The 26,959-nt window shown below is 40.6% G+C and overlaps 1 protein-coding gene across 1 annotated transcript in view; it reads right to left on the bottom strand.

The window, feature by feature from the left end:
- Nucleotides 1-26,959, bottom strand: part of LOC128648916 (E1A-binding protein p400) — a 684,550-nt gene that overhangs the window by 281,809 nt on the left and 375,782 nt on the right. Inside the window, exon 26 of the mRNA XM_053701874.1 lies at nucleotides 6,865-7,154. Coding sequence (XP_053557849.1) covers nucleotides 6,865-7,154 — 290 coding nt within the window. The remainder of the gene's footprint in view (nucleotides 1-6,864; nucleotides 7,155-26,959) is intronic.

The raw sequence follows: 26,959 nt of genomic DNA, 5'->3' as shown, positions 1-26,959 counted from the left end.
TCTGCCCGGATCGGATGAAGACTTCGGACCGTCTGGAGGACCACTTCTGCCCTGTTGGGTGAAGACGTCTCAAGGTAGGGTGATCTTCAAGGGGGTAGTGTTAGGTTTTATTAAGGGGGTATTGGGTGGGTTTTAGAGTAGGGTTGGGTGTGTGGGTGGTGGGTTGTAATGTTGGGGGGTATTGCATTTTTTTTTACAGGTAATAGAGCTGACTACTTTGGGGTAATGCCCTGCAAAAAAGCCCATTTAAGGGCTATTTGTAATTTAGTATAGGGTAGGGATTTTTATTATTTTTATTATTTTGGGGGGCTTTTTTATTTTATTAGGGGGATTAGATTAAACTTCTTGTAATTATTTTATTTTCTGTAATTTAGTGTTTGTTTGTTTTTTTGTACTTTAGTTAATTTTATTTAATTGTAATTAATTTATTTTAATTTAGGGAATTAATTTAATGATAGTGTAGTGTTAGGTGTAATTGTAACTTAGTTAAGATTTATTTTACAGGTACTTTTGTATTTATTTTAGCTAGGTAGTTATTAAATAGTTAATAACTATTTAGTAACTATTCTACCTAGTTAAAATAAATACAAATTTGCCTGTAAATTAAAAATAAACCCTAAGCTAGATACAATGTAACTATTAGTTATATTGTAGCTAGCTTAGGGTTTATTTTATAGGTAAGTATTTAGTTTTAAATAGGAATTATTTAGTTAATGATAGTAATTTTTATTTAGATTTATTTAAATTATATTTAAATTAGAGGGTGTTAGGGTTAGACTTAGGTTTAGGAGTTAATAAATTTAATATAGTGGCGGCGACGTTGGGGGCGGGAGATTAGGGGTTAATAAATTTAATGTAGGTGGCGGCTGGGTCCGGGAGCGGCGGTTTACGGGTTAATAAGTATAATGTAGGTGGTGGCGGTGTAGGGGGGGGAAGATTAGGGGTTAAATACTTTATTAGAGTTGCGGTGGGCTCCGGGAGTGGCGGTTTAGGGGTTAATACATTTATTAGAGTTGCGGCGGTATAGGGGGGGGCAGATTAGGGGTTAATAAGTATAATGTAGGTGACGGTGGGCTCCGGGAGCGGTGGTTTAGGGGTTAAACACTTTACTTAGTTGCAGCGGTGTAGGGGGGTCAGATTAGGGGTGTTTAGACTCGGGTACATATTAGGGTGTTAGGTGTAGACACTATCATAGAAATCAATGGGATACCGGGCAGCAGCGAACATGAGCTTTCGCTGCTGTCAGACTCCTATTGATTCCTATGGCAGCCGCCGCCTCCAGGGCGGCGGAATGAAAAGCAGGTACGCTAGGCCGGAAAAGTGGCGAGCGTACCTGCTAGTTTTTTGATAACTTCCAAAAGTAGTCAGATTGTGCCGAACTTGCGATCGGAACATCTGTAGTGACGTAACCATCGATCGGTGTCGGACTGAGTCCGGCGGATTGTATGTTACATCACTATATTCTACTTTTGCCGATCTGTAGTGTTTGATAACTACGGTGAATCAAGCTCGCCACAAATACGCTGCGGAATTCCAGCGTATTTGCGGTTGACAGCTTGATAAATAGAGGCCATTGTCTCCGGGAACATGTGGGGACATTGTTAACAAGGATTCGTTTTTGTTTACAGACCAAGATGAGGAGAAAATATGTTTTGTGACACATCTTTGTGAGTTGAGATGTGAGGTACCCTTTGATGTACACCATATATTGTTAAATTTACAGAAATGTGCAATACACCATTACTTGAATGCTGTATATCTTTCTAACTACCATAGAAATAAACAAAAACCACATGGGTTTCATATAAGGAATATACCAAATATTGGTAGATCCAACCCAGAATTCTGTAGAAAATAGTGTTACATTTTAAATAAGTGTTTATATGACTTGATTTTGTTAGTAACAAGGTAATATAGTAGATGAGTTTGAAAAAAGACAGCAGTCTATTAAGTTTAACCTAAACCAATATTAATATACTTACAATAAAAGCTCCAGTTGATCTTAAATTAATCCCATTAAAAAAGGTGACCCCTTTAACACAAGCAATCATATCCCTAAATTCTGTTTCTAGTCAGAAATGTATCTAACCATTAAATCTCATTTCTTTCAGGCTTAAAATGTAACCTCTTGTCGCAAACAATTTTCTTGGATTAAAGAGAGCTTCCGACATCTCATGTCACCTTTCAAGCTCATTTTTCTAGAGAAAACACACCCAGTTTGGCTAACATCTCCTCATACCTAAAATTCTCCATTCCCACTATTAGTTTTGTGGCCCTTCTCTGAACTGTTTCTAAGTTTACAATGTTTTTTTGAGATTGGTCCCCAGAACTGCACTCCATATTCTAGGTGAGGTCTTCACAGGAATGTATATAGTGACAGAATAATGCTTTCCTTCCTTGCATCAATGCCTCTTTTAATACATGCTAGTATCTTATTAGCCTTAGAAGCCACTCCCCTTCATTGTACACCCATTTTAGCTTGTTATCTATAAGTATTCCCAAATACCTTTCCTCCTCTGTTTTGCTAGCCCCCTTTAAATAATAGGTTGCCTGCTTATTTTTACTTCCTTAATGAACAACCTTGCATTTTCCCATATTAAATCTCATTTTCCATTTACCTGCCCATTCTTCTTGCTCCAAGTCATTAATAAAAATATTAAAAAGAACAGGGCCCAGTACTGTACTACTCTGTGCTCCCTGTTTTTATCCAGTTATTTATCCATGAGCTAACATTTTCAGCTATTCCCAATCCCTTAATTTTGCACATGAATCTCTCATGTGGCACTGTATGTAATAATGCCTTTGTGAAATCCAAGTATATCACATCAATTGATTCCCCTTTATCTATATTTTTACTTACTTCCTTGTAGAATCTAATTAGATTAGTTTGACAATTTCTATTTCTTATAAAACCATGCTGATCTGAACTCATAATATTGTTTACACAAATATAATTCTTTACCATCCCTTCAAATATCTTCCCCACTATTGTGGTCTAATAGTTTCCTGGATCCGCACTGCTTCAATTTTTAATGGCACCACATCAGCTTTATGCCAGTCCTGGGTTAATATGCTTGAGGATAATGAGTCTTGAAAAATTAAGAGTAGAGGTTTGGTTATAACAGTACTACATTTCTGTAAAACTCTTGGGTGTATTCCATCTGGGCCTGGAGTTTTATTTACCTTAATATTATCCAGTTTTTTCTTGATATCCTCTAGATATAACCCAGTTAATGGTATGGGCTTGTATGTTCTAGTTTGTTTCAATGTATCTCCCATTGGTTCCTCTCTTGTGTATACTGAAGAAAAGATCTGGTTTAGTACTTCAGCTTTGTCCCTGTCACTGTTACTCATGCTACCCTTAACACATTTTAATGTAACTTTATTTTTGTTCTTAGATATTTGGCCATTTATGTACTTTAAACCTCTTAGGATTTGACTTTGACCCTTTGCAATTAATCGTTCTTTTTCAATTTTGGCTAATTTAATTTTTTTTTTTTTTGCATGCTTTGTTACGTTCCTTATATATTTGGAATGTCGAGCCTGTACTATTTTCTTTGAATAATTTAAATAACCTACATTTTTTTCTAATTTCTCTTAATACATTTTTTTAAGCCACATTGGCTTTGATTATTTTTTTTTTATTTTATAACTATGTTGTATGTGTTGACATGTGTATTTACTTGACAAAGTTTTAAATGTTATCCATTTATCTTCTGTATTTTGATTAGACAATACCCAATTAATGTTATTTAACGATTTCCTTAAATTATTGAATTTTGCTTTCTTAAAATTAAAAGTCTTAGTTAAACCATTATAACACTTCTCATGGAAAGTTTCAAACGTGACCATGTAATAGAAGAAACCAACAGGTTATGTAATGTAATTAATTTAATTTAGAGATTCAGGAAGTGAACAAATGAAACTTCAGAAAACTGGGTTAAAAACTAGAAACTCATGTAGTGAAGTATAAAGAAGAGTTAATTAACTTTAAAGATAAGAAGTTGGCAACAGTTTAAAACAGACTATCGGGAAAAAGCAGATATACCACTGGTTATATAGGAAGTACAATTCGGTAATAGATGAACGAGATGTCTAAGATTTTAAATAAAAACATTGATACAGTTGACGGCAGCGGTGGTGACTCTTCTGAAGAAGGACCCTTGGGGGAAGGGGATTCATTCCAACCGGTGGTCCCTTTTTCTTTATCTACTGTTTGGAATCCACAAGTCTTTGGTTGATCTTCCTTGCAGACCAACTGTGTCTGCCAGAAACTCATTTTGTGTTAAGGTAGCTGAGTACATTGTTTGTCAATTACAACCAGTGGTTAAGAGTTAACTTTTATATTTACAGCACTCTTCTTCATTACTCAGAGTACTGAGAGATATTGATTGGTTGAAGGAAGATGATGTTTTGGTTACCATTGACAGCCTGTACACTGTCATTTCTCATTCTGCTGGGTTACAGGCTGTCAGGTCCATGGTAAATTTATCTCATGCACATGTCGGAAAACTCATTGAGTTCCTGGTGGAGTTGCTTTAATTTTGTTTGGAAAATAAAGTTTAAGAGTAATTATTATCTGCAATTTGCAGGGATGGAAACAGCTTCCACATATGCCAATTTGTACATGCCGTGGTAAGAGACTTATGTTATGCAACCACAACTACATTAAAGTATTAAATATTAACCAGATAAATTAATGATGTTCTGCTAGTATGACGGGGATCTGTGGAGATATTGGAGTCTTGGATTGGAATATTGAAACAAAAGGTATCCCCTATTAGATTCAAATATGACTATAGTAGGGCGATGATCAACTTTTTTGGACTTCAACATTTTTAAAGTACAAGATAACAAGGGGTTCAGATTTGGTACTTCTTTATTTACAAAGCTAACAGATCAGAAATCCCTACTTCTAGCTAATAGTTACCATCCTAGACATCAAAAGAGGGGTGCCTATCAGCTATCGAGGGTTGTACACAAGAACACTGAACATTCCACTATGATGGTCAAAATAAAGGAAATAAAAATGAAATTTATTGAAAGAGGTTACTGTGAACCTGATATTAATGTGGCCATAGAGAGATTACAAGGGGAGAAGTTTCCTATTGAATAAATCAATAAACAAGGAAAGGCCTGCGGATTCAGAAAAGATTCATTTACATTGATTTATCAGGGGATGGAGGACTCTCTATAGAGTCATTATGGCATTGTGAGGACGGATTAGATGCTGCCATTTGGAAATGTGGATTCTTCACGCATGGTATATAGGAGGGCAAACTTGAAGGACATGTTAGTCCAGAGTGATCCTGTGCAGTGCTAACCGCAGAAGATGTGGCTGGACAACAAAAAAACCTGGATGCTGCAGATGTAGAGATTGCACCACATGCACTGTGTTCCATTATCTTCATCAATGGAAGGAGATCTAAAATTCGACAATGCCTCACTTGTACAAGTGACCATGTGGTTTATATCCTCATCTGCCCATGGTCTCTGATTTATGTTGGCAAAACAACCACTACTTTTCCTGAGAGGATGGCAAACTACCATTTTGCTATCAGAGAGGCCATTAAAAGTGGCTCCTCTGAACAGCCAGTGGCATGCCATTTTGCCTAAGATAAACATACCATTGCTAGTATGTGCACAATGCTTATTGATTATCTGCCCCTACTTAAACGTGAGGCTGACAGGGTAAAAACTCCTGAAAATGGAAACAAATGGATACACACATTAGAGACTTTTGGCCAAATTTGCTGTTGATACAAATTGTTTGTCAGGGAAGATTAGTATGGGTAGAGGCGTGATGACGTGAGCATGCAACCAGACCGTGATATAGACGGGGCCTGTAAGCAATAGCTTAAAGGGACAGTATACTGTAAAATTGATTTTCCCTTAATTTATTTCCAAATACTTGTTATAACAGCTACAGCGAATAGAATGTATGCGAAATTCCATTGTCAGGTTTGTTTGTCTGCATGAAATTGCTCGTTTTTTGTTTTGAAGCCACAGCCTATTACAATGAGTTGAGCTTTCAGGTAATATTATATCTCATTATGTTATCACTTTGTGTACACACAGTTGCTTCCTTCTCTTATATCTGTTTGTAAACAATTAGTTATCTCTTCTATACCTCGACAGGAGTGTATTTTCTTCTGCTTAAGACTTAAGACCAGAAACTTTTAGTACAGATGGGGATACCACAGGCTAAATCAGCTATTTAAAATGCCAAAATAAGGGTAAATGAGCTACTTGCAAACAATTTAATACACTCCAGCACGTAAAATGGAATATTGGGAACAAATTAAAGGGGAAAAATTATATACGCTGAGGGTTAAATGTTATACGCCATTGTCTATAATGTTATGCAATTTGAAAAAGGTTTCAGTAAACTGGAAAGGGCATTTTAAATGTGAGCAATAAAAGCTATGTTTTAATCTGGTAAAGCCGGTGAGCACTTTAGGCATGGATAGTATGCAATTTCTAATTAAGCCCCCTGGTGGACACTACATTAAAGTGAGAGAGAGACAGAGAGATAGATTCAAAGTTTCCACTTGCCTGGGCGAGTAGAAATTAAAATGGGCCAGTACAAAGTGAGATATATGCTGTCTATATACCCTGTACACAATAACCATCAAATGTATATATTTGTAATAATTGTATTAAAAGGACTTTAAAAATTTTTATGGTTTTAAAAAAAAAAGATGAAAAATGACTGCACAATAAGGTGTTTTACAATGACTAAACAAATGCAAAGAGAGGGTGGGGTACAGGGTGTAGTGTGGGCAGGTGATGGGTTGGTATATCTCAGCCTGTTAGTCAGCTTTGTTATAATTAATTTCCTTATGTAGTAATCAAGAGAAGTACCTCTTGGCTAGAGGCTCTAGTACATCCTTTTGCTGATCTGAAGACAGGATGAGGTGTCGAAGAAGATCACTGGAGCCCTCAGGAGAGCAAGAAGAAAGGTGGCAATTAACAGAGCCAGCCCACCCCCACTGGGAGCTTGAGACTGTATCTGGAACTCCAGCTGAGCTCAAAGTGCAAAGTGATAACAGATCTGCTCCATAGAGAGGGGCTCGGCCACATCGCCGTTCATTACAGGAGAAAAGACGTTCTAGACGCTCCCTCAAAATGCGCTGTTTATCTTCTGCTAGCTCCTGCAGCAAACAAAACACTCATTATTTCACAAACCTAAATTCACCATCTTAAAGGGGCATAACACCCCACATTTTGCTTTAATAACTCAGATAGAGTGTGCAATTTTAAACAGTTTCCAATTGATTTCTAGTATCAAATTGCTTTATTCTCTAGGTATCTTTTGTTGAAGGATACCAAAATAATAGGCACATTTGAGAAGTAAATTGGAAAGTAGTTTAAGACTTTATGCTCTATCTGAATCATGAAATAAAAAAATTGGGTTTTATGACTATTTAAATATAAAAAGTTATGCACCTGAACAGATAATGAAATTTAAATAAGATTTACCTTTTTTAGTTTGAAATTAAAGGTATAAAAAAAACAAAGTTCATAAGGAAAATGCTTTAGTGTGTAAGAGCATGAGTTTAATCCCTGCAAAGGGTTTAAACGCATATTGTTAGAGTCAGCTCCAGAGCAGCAATACACTACTGGTGCCCAGCTGAACACATCTGGCTTATGTATGTAGTCACCAATCAGCAGCCAGCTTCTATTGGCACATTGCTGCTCCGGAGCCCACTTAGATATCAACAAAGGATACAAAGAAAATGAAGTACATTTAGAAACAGAAGTAAATTGAAACCTCTGTTTAAATTAAATGCCCTATCAGAACCATGAAACCTTCATTTTGACTTTCATATTAGTTTAATTTTGCAGCAATCATTTTGTAATTCTTTGTAAAGCAAACCAAGTATTTCTTATTGTTACCCAGATGCACAGCCGTGATCTCAAACTCAACTAGAAACCTTTTGCAATATATATTTGTTTGCAAAAAATGCTTCCATTTAATGTTATATCTAGATTTGTGACAATGTTTATTACACACCCCTCCCACTGCAAATATGGTGGTAAGCCTTGTGCACATGCATTTCTCTCTGGCAAATGATCCAGATATTGGTACAACACATGACTTCTCAACTAAATGTTGTGCATTTTAAATGTGACTTTCATGTGCTTTTAAATAAAGTTATCAGTAGACAAGAAAGTTTTTTTTCCAAACAACCCCATCCGCTCACTTTAACCCCTTATATCTGCTATGTGCAGTTATATTTATATAAAAAAAAATGCTCCTTTTTAAAATAAAAAAATATGAGTACTACACTTTCGGCTAGATTTAGAGTTTTGTCGGTAAAGACCTGCATAGCTAACGCTGCTTTTTTTCCCAACGCACCCTTAAGACAACGCTGGTATTTAGAGTTGTCTGAGGGGCTGCGTTAGGCTCAAAAAAGGGTGCGTTGAGCCTAACTTAGCTCCACTTCAACCCTCAATACCAGCGTTGCTTACGGTAGTGGTAAGCAGCTAAAACGTGCTCGTGCACGATATCCCCATAGGAAACAATGGGGCAGTTTGGGCTAAAAAAAAAACTAACACCTGCAAAAAAGCAGCGTTCAGCTCCTAACGCAGCCCCATTGTTTCCTATGGGGAAACACTCTCTAAGTCTACACCTAACACCCTAACATGAACCCCGAGTCTAAACACCCCTAACCTTACACTTATTAACCCCTAATCTGCCGCCCCCGCTATCGCTGACACCTGCATTATACTATTAACCCCTAATCTGCGGCTCCGGACACCGCCGCCACCTACATTATCCCTATGAACCCCTAATCTGCTGCCCCTAACACCGTCGACCCCTATATTATAATTATTAACCCCTAATCTGCCCCCCCAAAGTCGCCACCACCTTACCTACACTTATTAACCCCTAATCTGCCGACCGGACATCGCCGCCACTATAATAAATGTATTAACCCCTAAACCGCCGCACTCCCGCCTCGCAAACACTATAATAAATTTGATTAACCCCTAATCTGCCCTCCCTAACATCGCCGCCACCTACCTACAATTATTAACCCCTAATCTCCCGCCCGCAACGTCGCCGCTACTATAATAAAGTTATTAACCCCTAAACCTAACTCTAACCCTAACCCCCCCTAACATAAATATAATTTAAATGAAACAAAAACAGAATTTATGTTTACCTGATAAATTTCTTTCTCCTACGGTGTGTCCGGTCCACGGCTTCATCCTTACTTGTGGGAATATTCTCTTCCCCTACAGGAAATGGCAAAGGGAGCACACAGCAAAAGCTGTCCATATAGTCCCCCCTCTGGCTCTGCCCCCCAGTCATTCGACCGACGGTTAGGAGAAAAAGGAGAAACCATAGGGTGCTGTGGTGACTGTAGTGTACAGAAATAAAAAAAATTTAAACCTGACTAAAAAGCCAGGGCGGGCCGTGGACCGGACACACCGTAGGAGAAAGAAATTTATCAGGTAAACATAAATTCTGTTTTCTCCTACATTGGTGTGTCCGGTCCACGGCTTCATCCTTACTTGTGGGAACCAATACCAAAGCTTTAGGACACGGATGAAGGGAGGGAACAAGTCAGCTTACCTAAACCACAGCTTGCAAAACCTTTCTCCCAAAAATAGCCTCCGAATTATCGAATTTGTAAAATTTGGCAAAAGTATGCAGAGAAGACCAAGTCGCTGCCTTACAGATCTGATCAACAGAAGCCTCGTTCTTGAAGGCCCATGTGGAAGGCACAGCTCTAGTAGAGTGAGCTGTGATTCGTTCAGGAGGCTGCCGTCCGGCAGTCTCATAAGCCAATCGGATGATGCTTTTCAGCCACAAGGAAAGAGAGGTAGCAGTAGCTTTCTGCCCTCTCCTCTTACCAGAATAAACGACAAACAAGGATGATGTCTGTCTGAAATCCTTTGTTGCTTCTAAATAGAATTTTAAAGCACGGACCACATCTAAGTTGTGTAACAAACGTTCCTTCTTCGAAACTGGATTCGGACACAGAGAAGGAACAACTATTTCCTGGTTAATATTCCTGTTGGAAACCACTTTTGGAAGAAAACCAGGTTTGGTACGCAAAACAACCTTATCTGCATGGAATACCAGATAGGGTGAAGTACACTGCAAAGCAGACAATTCAGAAACTCTTCTAGCAGAAGAAATAGCAACCAAAAACAGAACTTTCCAAGATAGTAACTTAATATCTATGGAATGTAAAGGTTCAAACGGAACCCCTTGAAGAACTGAAAGAACTACGTTTAGACTCCATGGAGGAGTCATGGGTCTGTAGACAGGCTTGATTCTGACTAAGGCCTGTACAAACGCCTGTACATCTGGCATTGCTGCCAGACATTTGTGTAACAAAACAGACAGAGCAGATATCTGTCCTTTAAGAGAACTCGCTGACAACCCTTTATCCAAACCCTCTTGGAGAAAGGAAAGTATCCTAGGAATTTTAATTTTACTCCAAGAGAATCCCTTGGATTCGCACCAACAGATATATTTTTTCCATATCTTATGGTAAATTTTCCTAGTCACAGGTTTTCTGGCTTGGACCAGAGTATCTATAACTGAATCTGAAAACCCACGCTTAGATAAAATCAAGCGTTCAATTTCCAAGCAGTCAGTTGCAGAGAGACTAGATTTGGATGTTCGAATGGACCTTGTACTAGAAGATCCCGTCTCAAAGGTAGCTTCCATGGTGGAGCCGATGACATATTCACCAGGTCTGCATACCAAGTCCTGCGTGGCCACGCAGGAGCTATCAGAATCACTGAGGCCTTCTCCTGTTTGATCCTGGCTACAAGCCTGGGAAGGAGAGGGAACGGTGGAAACACATAAGCTAGGTTGAACGACCAAGGCGCCACCAATGCATCCACTAGTGTCGCCTTGGGATCCCTGGATCTGGACCCGTAGCGAGGAACCTTGGAGTTCTGACGGGACGCCATCAGATCCATGTCTGGAATGCCCCATAGTCGAGTTAACTGGGCAAAGACCTCCGGGTGGAGTTCCCACTCCCCCGGATGGAAAGTCTGACGACTCAAATAATCCGCCTCCCAGTTGTCTACTCCTGGGATGTGAATTGCAGATAGATGGCAGGAGTGATCCTCCGCCCATTTGATGATCTTGGATACCTCTCTCATCGCCAAGGAACTTTTTGTTCCCCCCTGATGATTGATGTACGCTACAGTCGTCATGTTGTCCGACTGAAATCTTATGAATCTGGCCTTCGCTAGTTGAGGCCAAGCCAGGAGCGCATTGATTATCGCTCTCAGTTCCAAAATGTTTATCGGGAGAAGAGACTCTTCCCGAGACCATAGACCCTGAGCTTTCAGGGAGTCCCAGACCGCGCCCCAGCCTAAGATACTGGCGTCGGTCGTGACAATGACCCACTCTGGCCTGCGGAAACTCATTCCCTGAGACAGGTGATCTTGAGTCAACCACCAGCGTAGTGATTGTCTGGTTAACTGGTCTACTTGAATCTGGGGAGACAAATCTGCATAATCCCCATTCCATTGTTTGAGCATGCATTGTTGTAATGGTCTTAGATGAATTTGAGCAAAAGGAACCACGTCCATTGCTGCAACCATTAATCCTATTACCTCCATGCACTGAGCTATGGAAGGCTGAGGAATAGATTGAAGAACTTGACAAGCGTTTAGAAGCTTTAACTTTCTGACCTCTGTCAGAAAAATCTTCATTTCTACAGAATCTATTATTGTTCCTAGAAAAGGAACCCTTGTGGACGGGGACAGGGAACTCTTTTCTATGTTCACCTTCCACCCGTGAGACCTGAGAAAGGCTAAAACAATGTCTGTATGAGCCTTTGCTTTGGAAAGAGACAACGCTTGGATTAGAATGTCGTCTAGGTAAGGTGCTACAGAAATGCCCCTCGGCCTTAGAACAGCTAGAAGGGACCCTAGTACCTTTGTGAAAATTCTGGGAGCAGTGGCTAAACCGAATGGAAGAGCCACGAACTGGTAATGTTTGTCCAGAAAGGCGAACCTTAGGAACTGATGGTGATCTTTGTGGATAGGAATATGCAGGTACGCATCCTTTAAGTCCACGGTAGTCATATATTGACCCTCCTGGATTGTTGGTAAGATCGTCCGAATAGTTTCCATTTTGAATGATGGAACTCTGAGGAATTTGTTTAGTATTTTTAAGTCCAGAATTGGCCTGAAAGTTCCCTCTTTTTTGGGAACTACAAACAGGTTTGAGTAAAACCCCAGACCTTGTTCCGCTGTTGGAACTGGGTGTATCACTCCCATCTTTAATAGGTCTCCTACGCAATGTAAGAATGCCTGTCTCTTTATCTGGTCTGAAGATAAGCGAGACATGTGGAATCTTCCCCTTGGAGGGAGTTCCTTGAACTCTAGAAGATACCCCTGAGAGACAATTTCTATTGCCCAGGGATCCGGGACATCTCTTGCCCAAGCCTGAGCAAAGAGAGAAAGTCTGCCCCCTACTAAATCCGGTCCCGGATCGGGGGCTACCCTTTCATGCTGTCTTGGTAGCAGCAGCAGGCTTCTTGGTCTGTTTACCCTTGCTCCAGCCTTGCAATGGTTCCCATGCTGGTTTAGGCTGGGAAGCGTTACCCTCTTGTCTAGAGGCTGCAGAGTTAGAAGCCGGTCCGTTCCTGAAATTGCGAAAGGAACGAAAATTAGACTTATTCTTAGCCTTGAAAGGCCTATCCTGTGGGAGGGCATGGCCCTTTCCCCCAGTGATGTCAGAAATAATCTCCTTCAATTCTGGCCCGAAAAGGGTCTTACCTTTGAAAGGAATATTAAGTAATTTTGTTTTGGACGACACATCCGCCGACCAAGATTTTTCCGATCTTTATAAAATTTACACCCCAGTGTCTTAATGCTTTGAAAGTATTGCACACCAAATATGAAGTTTCTAGACCCTTAAATAAGCAAACCGGAGCTGATTGTTCAAATTAACCGGTTTAAACACACTACAGTGCCTGCCACAGACTTTGCTGCAGCTTTTACCTTCCTTAGGGGTTATTCACCACAGAAATAAGCCTTCCGGAGTCTGTTTCTCAGCCACAGGACCCTCTCACATGAAGCTGCATGCACTGCCTTTGGAAGTAACTGCGCAACTGAGGCGCGAAAATGAGGCCTCCTCCCTCTGCATACCAGAGTGAAGGGGCCTTTCTGACTAGATTAGGCGTCTAAACCAAAGCCAGGCCTAATTAAAACGTTCCCAAAAGTGTTTATAAGTTCATAAAACACTCCAAATGTCATAAGAATATGATATAAGCAAATCGATTTAGCCCACAATAGTGTCAACCAGTATAGAGCCCAATATATAAGCCTTTAATCTGTTACTGAGTCTAAGAAAATGGCTTACCGGTCCCATGAGGGAAAACTGACAGTCTTCTAGCATTACTATGTGTTGTTAGAAAAGAGACTGGTCATACCTGAAGCAGATAAGTCTGCAAACTGTTACCCCCAACTGAAGTTCTCTGGTTTCAACAGTCCTGCGTGGTAACAGCAATGGATTTTAGTTACTGGTGCTAAAATCATACTCCTCTTTTAACAGAACTCTTCATCACTTTCTGTTGTAGAGTAAATAGTACAAACCGGCACTATTTTAAAATAACAAACTCTTGATAGAAGAAATAAAACTACAACTAACACCACATACTCTTTACCATCCCCGTGGAGATGCTACTTGTTCAGAGCAGGCAAAGAGAATGACTGGGGGGCGGAGCCAGAGGGGGGACTATATGGACAGCTTTAGCTGTGTGCTCCCTTTGCCATTTCCTGTAGGGGAAGAGAATATTCCCACAAGTAAGGATGAAGCCGTGGACCGGACACACCAATGTAGGAGAAATAATATTCCTAAAATTAACTAAATTAATCCTATTTAAAACTAAATACTTACCTATAAAATAAACCCTAATATAGCTACAATATAAATAATAATTACATTGTAGCTATTTTAGGATTTATATTTATTTTACAGGCAACTTTGTATTTATTTTAACTAGATACAATAGCTATTAAATAGTTAATAACTATTTAATAGCTACCTAGTTAAAATAAATACAAAATTACCTGTAAAATAAATCCTAACCTAAGTTACAAATACACCTAACACTACACTATCATTAAATTAATTAAGGCCTATATTTAGAGTTTGGCGGTAGCCGTGAAAACCAGCGTTAGAGGCTCCTAACGCTGGTTTTAGGCTACCGCCGGTATTTGGAGTCAGTCAAAAAAGGGTCTAACGCTCACTTTTCAGCCACGACTTTTCCATACCACAGATCCCCTTACGTCAATTGCGTATCCTATCTTTTCAATGGGATCTTTCTAACTCCGGTATTTAGAGTCGTGGCTGAAGTGAGCGTTAGAATTCTAACGACAAAACTCCAGCCGCAGAAAAAAGTCAGTAGTTAAGAGCTTTTTGGGCTAACGCCGGTTTATAAAGCTCTTAACTACTGTGCTCTACAGTACACTAACACCCATAAACTACCTATGTACCCCTAAACTGAGGTCCCCCCACATCGCCGCCACTCGATTACATTTTTTTAACCCCTAATCTGCCGACCGCCACCTACGTTATACTTATGTACCCTTAATCTGCTGCCCCTAACACCGCCGACCCCTATATTATATTTATTAACCCCTAATCTGCCCCCCACAACGTCGCCGCCAACTACCTACAATAATTAACCCCTAATCTGCCGACCGCAAAGCGCCGCTACTTAAGTTATCCTTATGTACCCCTAATCTGCTGCCCCTAACACCGCCGACCCCTATATTATATTTATTAACCCCTAATCTGCCCCCCACAACGTCGCCTCCACCTGCCTACACTTATTAACCCCTAATCTGCCGAGCGGACCTCACCGCTACTCTATTAAATTTATTAACCCCTAAAGCTAATTCTAACCCTAACACCCCCCTAAATTAAATATAATTTTATTCTAACGAAATAAATTAACTCTTATTAAATAAATTATTCCTATTTAAAGCTAAATACTTACCTGAAAAATAAACCCTAATATAGCTACAATATAACGAATAATTACATTGTAGCTATTTTAGGATTAATATTTATTTTACAGGCAACTTTGTAATTATTTTAACTAGGTACAATAGCTATTAAATAGTTAAGAACTATTTAATAGTTACCTAGTTAAAATAATAACAAAATTACCTGTAAAATAAATCCTAACCTAAGTTACAATTAAACCTAACACTATACTATCATTAAATTAATTAAATAAAATACATACAATTACCTACAATTAAACCTAACACTACACTATCAATACATTAATTAAATACAATATCTACAAATAACTACAATGAAATAAACTAACTAAAGTACAAAAAATAAAAAAGAACTAAGTTACAAAAAATAAAAAAATATTTACAAACATAAGAAAAATATTACAACAATTTTAAACTAATTACACCTACTCTAAGCCCCCTAATAAAATAACAAAGACCCCCAAAATAAAAAAATGCCCTACCCTATTCTAAATTACTAAAGTTCAAAGCTCTTTTACCTTACCAGCCCTGAACAGGGCCCTTTGCGGGGCATGCCCCAAAAAATTCAGCTCTTTTTCCTGTAAAAAAACACATACAATACCCCCCCAACATTACAACCCACCACCCACATACCCCTAATCTAACCCAAACCCCCCTTAAATAAACCTAACACTAAGCCCCTGAAGATCTTCCTACCTTGACTTCACCTCACCAGGTATCACCGATCCGTCCTGGCTCCGATATCTTCATCTAAGCCCAAGCGGGGGCTAGACATCCATCATCCGACGGCTGAAGAAGTCCAGAAGAGGCTCCAAAGTCTTCATCCTATCCGGGAAGAAGAGTAGATCCGGACCGGCAACCATCTTCTTCCAAGCGGCATCTTCTATCTTCATCCGATGAGGACCGGCTCCATCTTGAAGACATCCACCGCGGACCCATCTTCTTCCAACGACGACTTCCCGACGAATGACGGTTCCTTTAAGGGACGTCATCCAAGATGGCGTCCCTCGAATTCCGATTGGCTGATAGGATTCTATCAGCCAATCAGAATTAAGGTAGGAAAATTCTGATTGGCTGATGGAATCAGCCAATCAGAATCAAGTTCAATCCGATTGGCTGATCCGATCAGCCAATCAGATTGAGCTCGCATTCTATTGGCTGATCGGAACAGCCAATAGAATGCGAGCTCAATCTGATTGGCTGATTGAATCAGCCAATAGGATTGAACTTGATTCTTATTGGCTGATTCCATCAGCCAATCAGAATTTTCCTACCTTAATTCCGATTGGCTGATAGAATCCTATCAGCCAATCGGAATTCGAGGGACGCCATCTTGGATGACGTCCCTTAAAGGAACCGTCATTCGTCGGGAAGTCGTCGTCGGAAGAAGATGGGTCCGCGGTGGATGTCTTCAAGATGGAGCCGGTCCTCATCGGATGAAGATAGAAGATGCCGCTTGGAAGAAGATGGTTGCCGGTCCGGATCTACTCTTCTTCCCGGATAGGATGAAGACTTTGGAGCCTCTTCTGGACTTCTTCAGCCGTCGGATGATGGATGTCTAGCCCCCGCTTGGGCTTAGATGAAGATATCGGAGCCAGGACGGATCGGTGATACCTGGTGAGGTGAAGACAAGGTAGGAAGATCTTCAGGGGCTTAGTGTTAGGTTTATTTAAGGGGGGTTTGGGTTAGATTAGGGGTATGTGGGTGGTGGGTTGTAATGTTGGGGGGGGTATTGTATGTGTTTTTTTACAGGAAAAAGAGCTGAATTTTTTGGGGCATGCCCCGCAAAGGGCCCTGTTCAGGGCTGGTAAGGTAAAAGAGCTTTGAACTTTAGTAATTTAGAATAGGGTAGGGCATTTTTTTTATTTTGGGGGTCTTTGTTATTTTATTAGGGGGCTTAGAGTAGGTGTAATTAGTTTAAAATTGTTGTAATATTTTTCTTATGTTTGTAATTTTTTTTTATTTTTTGTAACAGTTCTTTTTTATTTTTTGTACTTTAGTTAGTTTATTTCATTGTAGTTATTTGTAGATATTGTATTTAATTAATGTATTGATAGTGTAGTGTTAGGTTTAATTGTAGGTAATTGTAGGTATTTTATTTAATTAATTTAATGATAGTATAGTGTTAGGTTTAATTGTAACTTAGGTTAGGATTTATTTTACAGGTAATTTTGTACTTATTTTAACTAGGTAACTATTAAATAGTTCTTAACTATTTAATAGCTATTGTACCTGGTTAAAATAATTACAAAGTTGCCTGTAAAATAAATATTAATCCTAAAATAGCTACAATGTAATTATTTGTTATATTGTAGCTATATTAGGGTTTATTTTACAGGTAAGTATTTAGCTTTAAATAGGAATAATTTATTTAATAAGAGTTAATTTATTTCGTTAGAATTAAATTATATTTAAGTTAGGGGGGTGTTAGTGTTAGGGTTAGACTTAGCTTTAGGGGTTAATACATTTATTAGAATAGCGGTGAGCTCCAGTCGGCAGATTAGGGGTTAATGTTTGAAGTTAGGTGTCGGCGATGTTAGGGAGGGCAGATTAGGGGTTAATACTATTTATTATAGGGTTAGTGAGGCGGATTAGGGGTTAATAACTTTATTATAATAGCGATGCGGTCCGCTCGGCAGATTAGGGGTTAATAAGTGTAGGCAGGTGGAGGCGACGTTGTGGGGGGCAGATTAGGGGTTAATAAATATAATATAGGGGTCGGCGGTGTTAGGGACAGCAGATTAGGGGTACATAGGGATAATGTAAGTAGCGGCGGTTTACGGAGCGGCAGATTAGGGGTTAATAATAATATGCAGGGGTCAGCGATAGCGGGGGCGGCAGATTAGGGGTTAATAAGTGTAAAGCTAGGGGTGTTTAGACTCGGGGTACATGTTAGGGTGTTAGGTGCAGACGTAGGAAGTGTTTCCCCATAGGAAACAATGGGGCTGCGTTAGGAGCTGAACGCGGCTTTTTTGCAGGTGTTTTTTTCAGCTCAAACAGCTCCATTGTTTCCTATGGGGGAATCATGCACAAGCACGTTTTTGAGGCTGGCCGCGTCCGTAAGCAACTCTGGTATCGAGAGTTGCAGTGGCGTTAAATATGCCTGTACGCTCCCTTTTTGGAGCCTAACGCAGCCATTCTGTGGACTCTCAATACCAGAGTTATTTTAAAGGTGCGGCCAGAAAAAAGCCAGCGTTAGCTACGCGGGTCGTTACCGACAAAACTCTAAATCTAGCCGTAAATGAATTACATACAATTAGCTAAAATAAAATACAATAAAATAAACTATACTATAATACAAAAAAACAAACACTAAATTACAAAAAGTAAAAAAGAATTACAAGCAGTTTAAACTAATTACACCTAATCTAAGCCCCCTAATAAAATAAAAAAGCCCCCTAAAATAAAAAATTCCCTACCCTATTCTAAAATACAAAAGAAATCAGCTCTTTTACCAGCCCTTAAAAGGGCTTTTTGCGGGGCATTGCCCCAAAGTAATCAGCTCTTTTACCTGAAAAGAAAAATACAATACCCCCCCAACATTACAACCCACCACCCACACACCCCTACTCTAACCCACCCAAACCCCCCTTAAATAAACCTATCGCTAACCCCCTGAAGATCATCCTACCTTGAGTCGTCTTCACCCAGCCGAGCCGAATTCTTCATCCAAGGTGCGCAGAGGAGGTCCTTGATCCGGTAGAAGTCTTCATCCAAGCGGCAAAGAAGAGGTCCTCCATCCGGTAGAAGTGTTCATCCAGGCGGCGTCTTCAATCTTCATCCATCCGGAGCGGAGCGGAGCCATCTTCAACGGAGCCATCCTCTTCAACCAACGGACTAACGACGAATGAAGGTTCCTTTAAGGCTGATCGGAACAGCCAATAGAATGCGAGTTCAATACGATTGGCTGATTGGATCAGCCAATCGGATTGAACTTCAATCTGATTGGCTGATTGCATCAGCCAATCAGATTTTTTCTACCTTAATTCCGATTGGCTGATAGAATTGAAGGGACGCCATCTTGGATGACGTCCCTTAAAGGAACCTTCATTCGTCGTTAGTGCGTCGGTTGAAGAGGATGGCTCTGCGTCGGCTCTGTCAAAGATGGCTCCGCTCTGGATGGATGAAGATTGAAGACGCCGCCTGGATGAACACTTCTACCGGATGGAGGAACTCTTCTTTGCCGCTTGGATGAAGACTTCTACCGGATCAAGGACCTCCTCTGCGCACCTTGGATGAAGAATTCGGCTCGGCTGGGTGAAGACGACTCAAGGTAGGATGATCTTCAGGGGGTTAGCGATAGGTTTATTTAAGGGGGGTTTGGGTGGGTTAGAGTAGGGGTGTGTGGGTGGTGGGTTGTAATGTTGGGGGGGGTATTGTATTTTTCTTTTCAGGTAAAAGAGCTGATTATTTTGGGGCAATGCCCCGCAAAAAGCCCTTTTAAGGGCTGGTAAAAGAGCTGATTACTTTTGTATTTTAGAATAGGGTAGGGAATTTTTTATTTTGGGGGGCTTTTTTATTTTATTAGGGGGCTTAGATTAGGTGTAATTAGTTTAAACTGCTTGCAATTATTGTTTATTTTTTGTAATTTAGTGTTTGTTTGTTTTTGTATTATAGTATAGTTTATTTTATTGTATTTTATTTTAGCTAATTGTATGTAATTTATTTAATTAATTTAATGATAGTGTAGTGTTAGGTGTATTTGTAACTTAGGTTAGGATTTATTTTACAGGTAATTTTGTATTTATTTTAACTAGGTAGCTATTAAATAGTTATTAACTATTTAATAGCTATTGTATCTAGTTAAAATAAATACAAAGTTGCCTGTAAAATAAATATAAATCCTAAAATAGCTACAATATAATTATTATTTATATTGTAGCTATATTAGGGTTTATTTTATAGGTAAGTATTTAGTTTTAAATAGGATTTATTTAGTTAATTTTAGGAATATTATTTCGTTTCATTTAAATTATATTTATGTTAGGGGGGGGGTTAGGGTTAGGCTTAGAGTTAGGTTTAGGGGTTAATAACTTTATTATAGTAGCGGCGACGTTGCGGGCGGGAGATTAGGGGTTAATAATTGTAGGTAGGTGGCGGCGATGTTAGGGAGGGCAGATTAGGGGTTAATCAAATTTATTATAGTGTTTGCGAGGCGGGAGTGTGGCGGTTTAGGGGTTAATACATTTATTATAGTGGTGGTGAGGTCCGGTCGGCAGATTAGGGGTTAATAAGTGTAGTTAGGTGGCGGCGACGTTGGGGGGGCAGATTAGGGGTTAATAAATATAATATAGGGGTCGGCAATGTTAGGGGCAGCAGATTAGGGGTTTATAGGTATAATGTAGGTGGTGGCAGTGTCCGGTCGGCAGATTAGGGGTTAAAATATTTTATTAGAGTGGCGGCGATGTGGGGGGGCCTCGGTTTAGGGGTACATAGGTAGTTTATGGGTGTTAGTGTACTTTAGAGCACAGTAGTTAAGAGCTTTATATTCCGGTGTTAGCCCATAAAGCTCTTAACTACTGACTTTTTTTGGCGGTAGGAGTCTTGTCGGTAGAGGGTCTACCGCTCACTTCTCCCAAGACTCCAAATACCGGCGTTGGGCGGATCCCATTGAAAAGATAGGATACGCAATTTGCGTAAGGGGATCTGCGGTAGCCTGGAATCGCGGTAGGGAAGTGAGCGTTAGACCCTTTCCTGGCTGACTCTAAATACCAGCGGGCGGCCAAAAGCAGCGTTAGGACCCCTTAACGCTGCTTTTGACGGCTAACGCAAAACTCTAAATCTAGGTGATAATTTGGGGGCAATTAATCAAATCATTAATCAAAGGGACACTGAACCCACATTTTTTTCTTTTGTGATTCAGATAGAGCAAGCAATTTTAAGCAACTTTCTAATTTACTCCTATTATCAAATGTTCTTCATTCTCTTGGTATCTTTATTTGAAAAGCAAGAATGTAAGTTTAGATGCCGGCCCATTTTTGGTGAACAACCTGGGTTGTTCTTGTTAATTGGTGGATAAATTCACCCACCAATAAACAAGTGCTGTCCATGTCCTGAACCAAAAATTGGCTGCCTCCTTAGCTGATAATAGGAGTAAATTAGAAAGTTGCTTAAAATTGCATGCTCTATCTGAATCACGAAAAAAAAAAATTGGGTTCAGTGTCCCTTTAACCAGAGGTCTGACCTCTGGTTAATTCACTGAGCACAAAGTACTACTGCGAGCTAGCTATTCATAATGGCTGGCTATTTAACATGCGCCCGTAAACGGGAAATTAGCGCTCCGCTTGTAATCTAGCCCAAGATGTTTCAGTGACATAATCCTGACATTACCTGGTTTTAAATAGGCTTGGAATCTGCTATTTTTATATCAAGTCATAGTTTCAGGGTCTTCCAGTAGATACAAATATTAATAACCCTGCTGGAAGCCCTCCAAGATACTCAACATAAATTACTTTAAAACTAATGTCAAACTAGTTCATTGTCCTCATGAAAACAGAGGGTTAAGTGACCTTTCATTTGAAAGACAGGGATTTTTAAATCTATGCAACTTACTAAAATGGAAGTTCTGCACAAAATAATAGTGCATTTTGACAGATTTTTACAGTTATACACTATTAATGTGTGCCATATAGATGACATTGTGCTCACTCACATGGAGTTATTTATGAGTCAGCACTGATTAGCTAAAATGTATGTGTGTCAAAAGTACTGCGATAAAGGGGTTGTCTGCCGAGGCTAAGATGCAGGCTAATCATAGAGGTAAAAAGCGTATTAACGTAACAGTGTTGGTTATGCAAAACTGGGGAATGGGTAATAAAGGGATTATCTATCTTTTTAAACAATAAAACATGGAGTAGACTGTCCCTTTAACTGCACTGGGGATTCAGGAAGTTGTAGTTAGTATTAACTTGTTGTAGGGTGTTTGGGATGTAGCAGTTTGGATTAACATATGGTGGTGATTTTGGGTGGTTATGGTTAAGGTTAAGTGCTGTGTGAAGCTTGGGGACTGTGGTGGTTAGACATTTTTATTTCATGGATTCAGAAAGGCAGCAGTTAGAGTTTATTTTCGGGGCTTCAAAAAAGTAGGGTTTAGGAGTTTTGTGCATTGGGGAGGTTACCTGAATGCAGAACATTATTTATTTTTTTATACTCTGCATGAAGCCTTATATACCTAGAAGCAGTTTTAAGACAGTTAAAGTACAAAAAGAACAGAGTGGCTCCAATAGACAGGGAGCTGATGTACAAGATAAGATTATCTTTCAAAAACATTAGGTATGATGCCTTGAGGCCAACTTCTGGTAGCAACAGTTCTACAACAGGATTGTACAACTGATGCTATCAGTAGCTGGATCCATATGATCTAGGTCATGCTTTTTCAAGTAACTAGGATAAATGTCATCCTCAAGTCAAGACACATAAAGAAGCTCAGTGAAAATTCCATTCTCCATACCAAATTTGATTTAAAAATTATACTCCTAATGACACTGACTCCCTTGATCTTTAAAATGAGTCCATATATGTGCTGCTAAAATTAACAAACCTAAAAGGATTCCAGGCTGTTCAAGTGATAACAATAATATATGGTGATTATAGTTTACTTGCAGAAAACTACTCCTTTTTAAATGTCTACATTTTGCTAACCACCACCTGAGGGAAAACCTCATATAAGGTCTGGTGAAATTGTCTACAAAGATCCATCAGTGCTAGGAGATCCTTCATGAAAAACATAATTTATGCTTACCTGATAAATTCCTTTCTCCTGTAGTGTAGTCAGTCCACGGGTCATCCATTACTTATGGAATATTTCTCTTCCTAACAGGAAACTGCAAGAGAATTACCCAGCAGAGCTTGCTATATAGCTCCTCCCCTCACCTGTCATACTCAGTCATTCGACCAAGCATACGAGAAAGGAGGAACCATAGGGTACAGTGGTGACTGGAGTTTAATTAAAATTTAGACCTGCCGTAAAAACAGGGCGGGCCGTGGACTGACTACACTACAGGAGAAAGGAATTTATCAGGTAAGCATAAATTATGTTTTCTCCTGTTAAGTGTAGTCAGTCCACGGGTCATCCATTACTTATGGAATACCAATACCAAAGCTAAAGTACACGGATGAAGGGAGGGACAAGGCAGGAACATTAAACGGAAGGAACCACTGCCTGAAGTACCTTTCTCCCAAACACAGCCTCCGAGGAAGCAAAAGTGTCAAATTTGTAAAATTTTGAAAAAGTGTGAAGCGAAGACCAAGTCGCAGCCTTGCAAATCTGTTCAACAGAGGCCTCATTTTTAAAGGCCCAGGTGGAAGCCACAGCTCTAGTAGAATGAGCTGTAATCCTTTCAGGAGGCTGCTGTCCAGCAGTCTCATAGGCTAATCGTATTATGCTACGAAGCCAAAAAGAGAGAGAGGTAGCCGAAGCCTTTTGACCTCTCCTCTGTCCAGAGTAAACGACAAACAGGGAAGAAGTTTGACGAAAATCCTTAGTTGCCTGCAAATAGAATTTCAGGGCACGGACTACGTCCAGATTATGCAAAAGTCGTTCCTTCTTTGAAGAAGGGTTAGGACACAGAGATGGAACAACAATCCCTTGATTGATATTCTTGTTAGTAACTACCTTAGGTAAGAACCCAGGTTTAGTACACAGAACTACCTTGTCTGAATGGAAAATCAGATAAGGAGAATCACAATGTAAGGCAGATAACTCAGAGACTCTCCGAGCCGAGGAAATAGCCATCAAAAACAGAACTTTCCAAGATAACAACTTGATATCAATGGAATGAAGGGGTTCAAATGGAACGCCTTGAAGAACATTAAGAACTAAGTTTAAGCTCCACGGCGGAGCAACAGACTTAAACACAGGCTTAATCCTAGTTAAAGCCTGACAGAAAGCCTGAACGTCTGGAACTTCAGCCAGACGTTTGTGTAGAAGAATAGACAGAGCAGAAATCTGTCCCTTTAACGAACTAGTAGATAAGCCCTTTTCTAAACCCTCTTGTAGAAAGGACAATATCCTAGGAATCCTAACCTTACTCCATGAGTAACTCTTGGATTCGCACCAATGTAAATATTTACGCCATATTTTATGGTAAATTTGTCTGGTAACAGGCTTCCTAGCCTGTATTAAGGTATCAATAACCGACTCCGAGAAACCACGCTTTGATAGAATCAAGCGTTCAATCTCCATGCAGTCAGCCTCAGAGAAATTAGATTTGGATGTTTGAAAGGACCCTGAATTAGAAGGTCCTGTCCCAGAGGCAGAGACCACGGTGGACAGGACGACATGTCCACTAGGTCTGCCTACCAGGTCCTGCGTGGCCACGCAGGCGCTATCAGAATCACCGAAGCTCTCTCCTGTTTGATCTTGGCAATCAAACGAGGAAGCATTGGGAATGGTGGAAACACATAAGCCATGTTGAAGACCCAAGGGGCTGTCAGAGCATCTATCAGCACCGCTCCCGGGTCCCTGGACCTGGATCCGTAACAAGGAAGCTTGGCGTTCTGACGAGACGCCATGAGATCCAGATCTGGTTTGCCCCAACGACGAACCAGTTGAGCAAAGACCTCCGGATGAAGTTCCCACTCTCCCGGATGAAAAGTCTGGCGACTTAGAAAATCCGCCTCCCAGTTCTCCACGCCTGGGATGTAGATCGCTGACAGGTGGCAAGAGTGAGACTCTGCCCAGCGAATTATCTTTGAGACTTCCAACATCGCTAGGGAACTTCTGGTTCCCCCTTGATGGTTGATATAAGCCACAGTCGTGATGTTGTCCGACTGAAATCTGATGAGTTGCTAACTGAGGCCAAGCTAGGAGAGCATTGAATATTGCTCTTAACTCCAGAATATTTATTGGGAGGAGTTTCTCCTCCTGAGTCCATAATCCCTGAGCTTTCAGGGAATTCCAGACTGCTCCCCAGCCTAGAAGGCTGGCGTCTGTTGTTACAATCGTCCAATCTGGCCTGCGAAAGGTCATCCCCTTGGACAGATGTGGCCGAGAGAGCCACCAGAGAAGAGAATCTCTGGTCTCTTGATCCAGATTTAGTAGGGGGGACAAATCTGAGTAATCCCCGTTCCACTGACTTAGCATGCACAATTGCAGCGGTCTGAGATGCAGGCGCGCAAATGGTACTATGTCCATTGCCGCTACCATTAAGCCGATTACTTCCATGCACTGAGCTACTGACGGGTGTGGAATGGAGTGAAGGACACGGCAAGCATTTAGAAGTTTTAATAACCTGGCCTCTGTCAGGTAAATTTTCATCTCTACAGAATCTATAAGAGTCCCTAGAAAGGGAACTCTTGTAAGTGGTAATAGAGAACTCTTTTCCACGTTCACCTTCCACCCATGCGACCTCAGAAATGCCAGAACTATCTCTGTATGAGACTTGGCAGTTTGAAAACTTGACGCTTGTATCAGAATGTCGTCTAGGTACGGAGTCACCGCTATGCCTCGCGGTCTTAATACCGCCAGAAGTGATCCTAGAATTTTTGTAAAGATTCTTGGAGCCGTAGCTAATCCGAAGGGAAGAGCTACAAACTGGTAATGCCTGTCTAGGAAGGCAAATCTCAAATACCGGTAATGGTCCTTGTGAATCGGTATGTGAAGGTAGGCATCCTTTAAGTCCACCGTGGTCATGTACTGACCCTCTTGGATCATGGGAAGGATGGTTCGAATAGTCTCCATTTTGAATGATGGAACTCTTAGAAATTTGTTTAGGATTTTTAAGTCCAAGATTGGTCTGAAGGTTCCCTCTTTTTTGGGAACCACAAATAGATTTGAATAGAATCCCTGCCCGTGTTCCGTCCGCGGAACTGGGTGGACTACCCCCATTAGTAAGAGGTCTTGTACACAGCGTAGAAACGCCTCTTTCTTTGTTTGGTTTGCTGATAACCTTGAAAGATGAAATCTCCCCCGTGGAGGAGAAGTCTTGAAGTCCAGGAGATATCCCTGGGATATGATCTCCAACGCCCAGGGATCCTGGACATCTCTTGCCCAAGCCTGGGCGAAGAGAGAAAGTCTGCCCCCCACTAGATCCGTTTCCGGATAGGGGGCCCTCTCTTCATGCTGTCTTGGGGGCAGCAGCAGGTTTCTTGGCCTGCTTGCCCCTGTTCCAGGACTGGTTAACTTTCCAGCCCTGCCTGTAACGAGCAACAGCTCCTTCCTGTTTTGGAGCGGAGGAAGTTGATGCTGCTCCTGCCTTGAAGTTACGAAAGGCACGAAAATTAGACTGTTTGGCCTTTGATTTGGCCCTGTCCTGAGGTAGAGCATGGCCCTTACCTCCCGTAATGTCAGCAATAATTTCTTTCAAGCTGGGCCCGAATAAGGTCTGCCCTTTGAAAGGAATATTAAGCAATTTAGATTTAGAAGTCACGTCAGCTGACCAGGATTTAAGCCATAGCGCTCTGCGCGCTTGGATGGCGAATCCGGAGTTCTTAGCCGTAAGTTTGGTTAAATGCACAACGGCATCAGAAACAAATGCGTTAGCTAGCTTAAGTGTTTTAAGCTTGTTCATTATTTCATCCAATGGAGCTGAGCGAATGGCCTCTTCCAGAGACTCAAACCAGAATGCTGCCGCAGCAGTGAAAGGCGCAATGCATGCAAGGGGCTGTAAAATAAAACCTTGTTGAACAAACATTTTCTTAAGGTAACCCTCTAATTTTTTATCCATTGGATCTGAAAAGGCACAACTATCCTCCACCGGGATAGTGGTACGCTTAGCTAAAGTAGAAACTGCTCCCTCCACCTTAGGGACCGTCTGCCATAAGTCTCGTGTGGTGGCGTCAATAGGAAACATTTTCCTAAATATGGGAGGAGGGGTAAAAGGCACACCAGGTCTATCCCACTCCTTGCTAATAATCTCTGTAAGCCTTTTTGGTATAGGAAATACGTCAGTACACACCGGCACCGCATAGTATTTATCCAACCTACATAATTTCTCTGGAATTGCAACCGTGTTAC

The sequence above is a fragment of the Bombina bombina genome, chromosome 2, assembly GCF_027579735.1.
Source record: "Bombina bombina isolate aBomBom1 chromosome 2, aBomBom1.pri, whole genome shotgun sequence".
Taxonomy (NCBI): Eukaryota; Metazoa; Chordata; class Amphibia; order Anura; family Bombinatoridae; genus Bombina; species Bombina bombina.
Note: the sequence above shows the minus strand (reverse complement) of the source record. Positions and strands in the feature narration are given on the sequence as shown.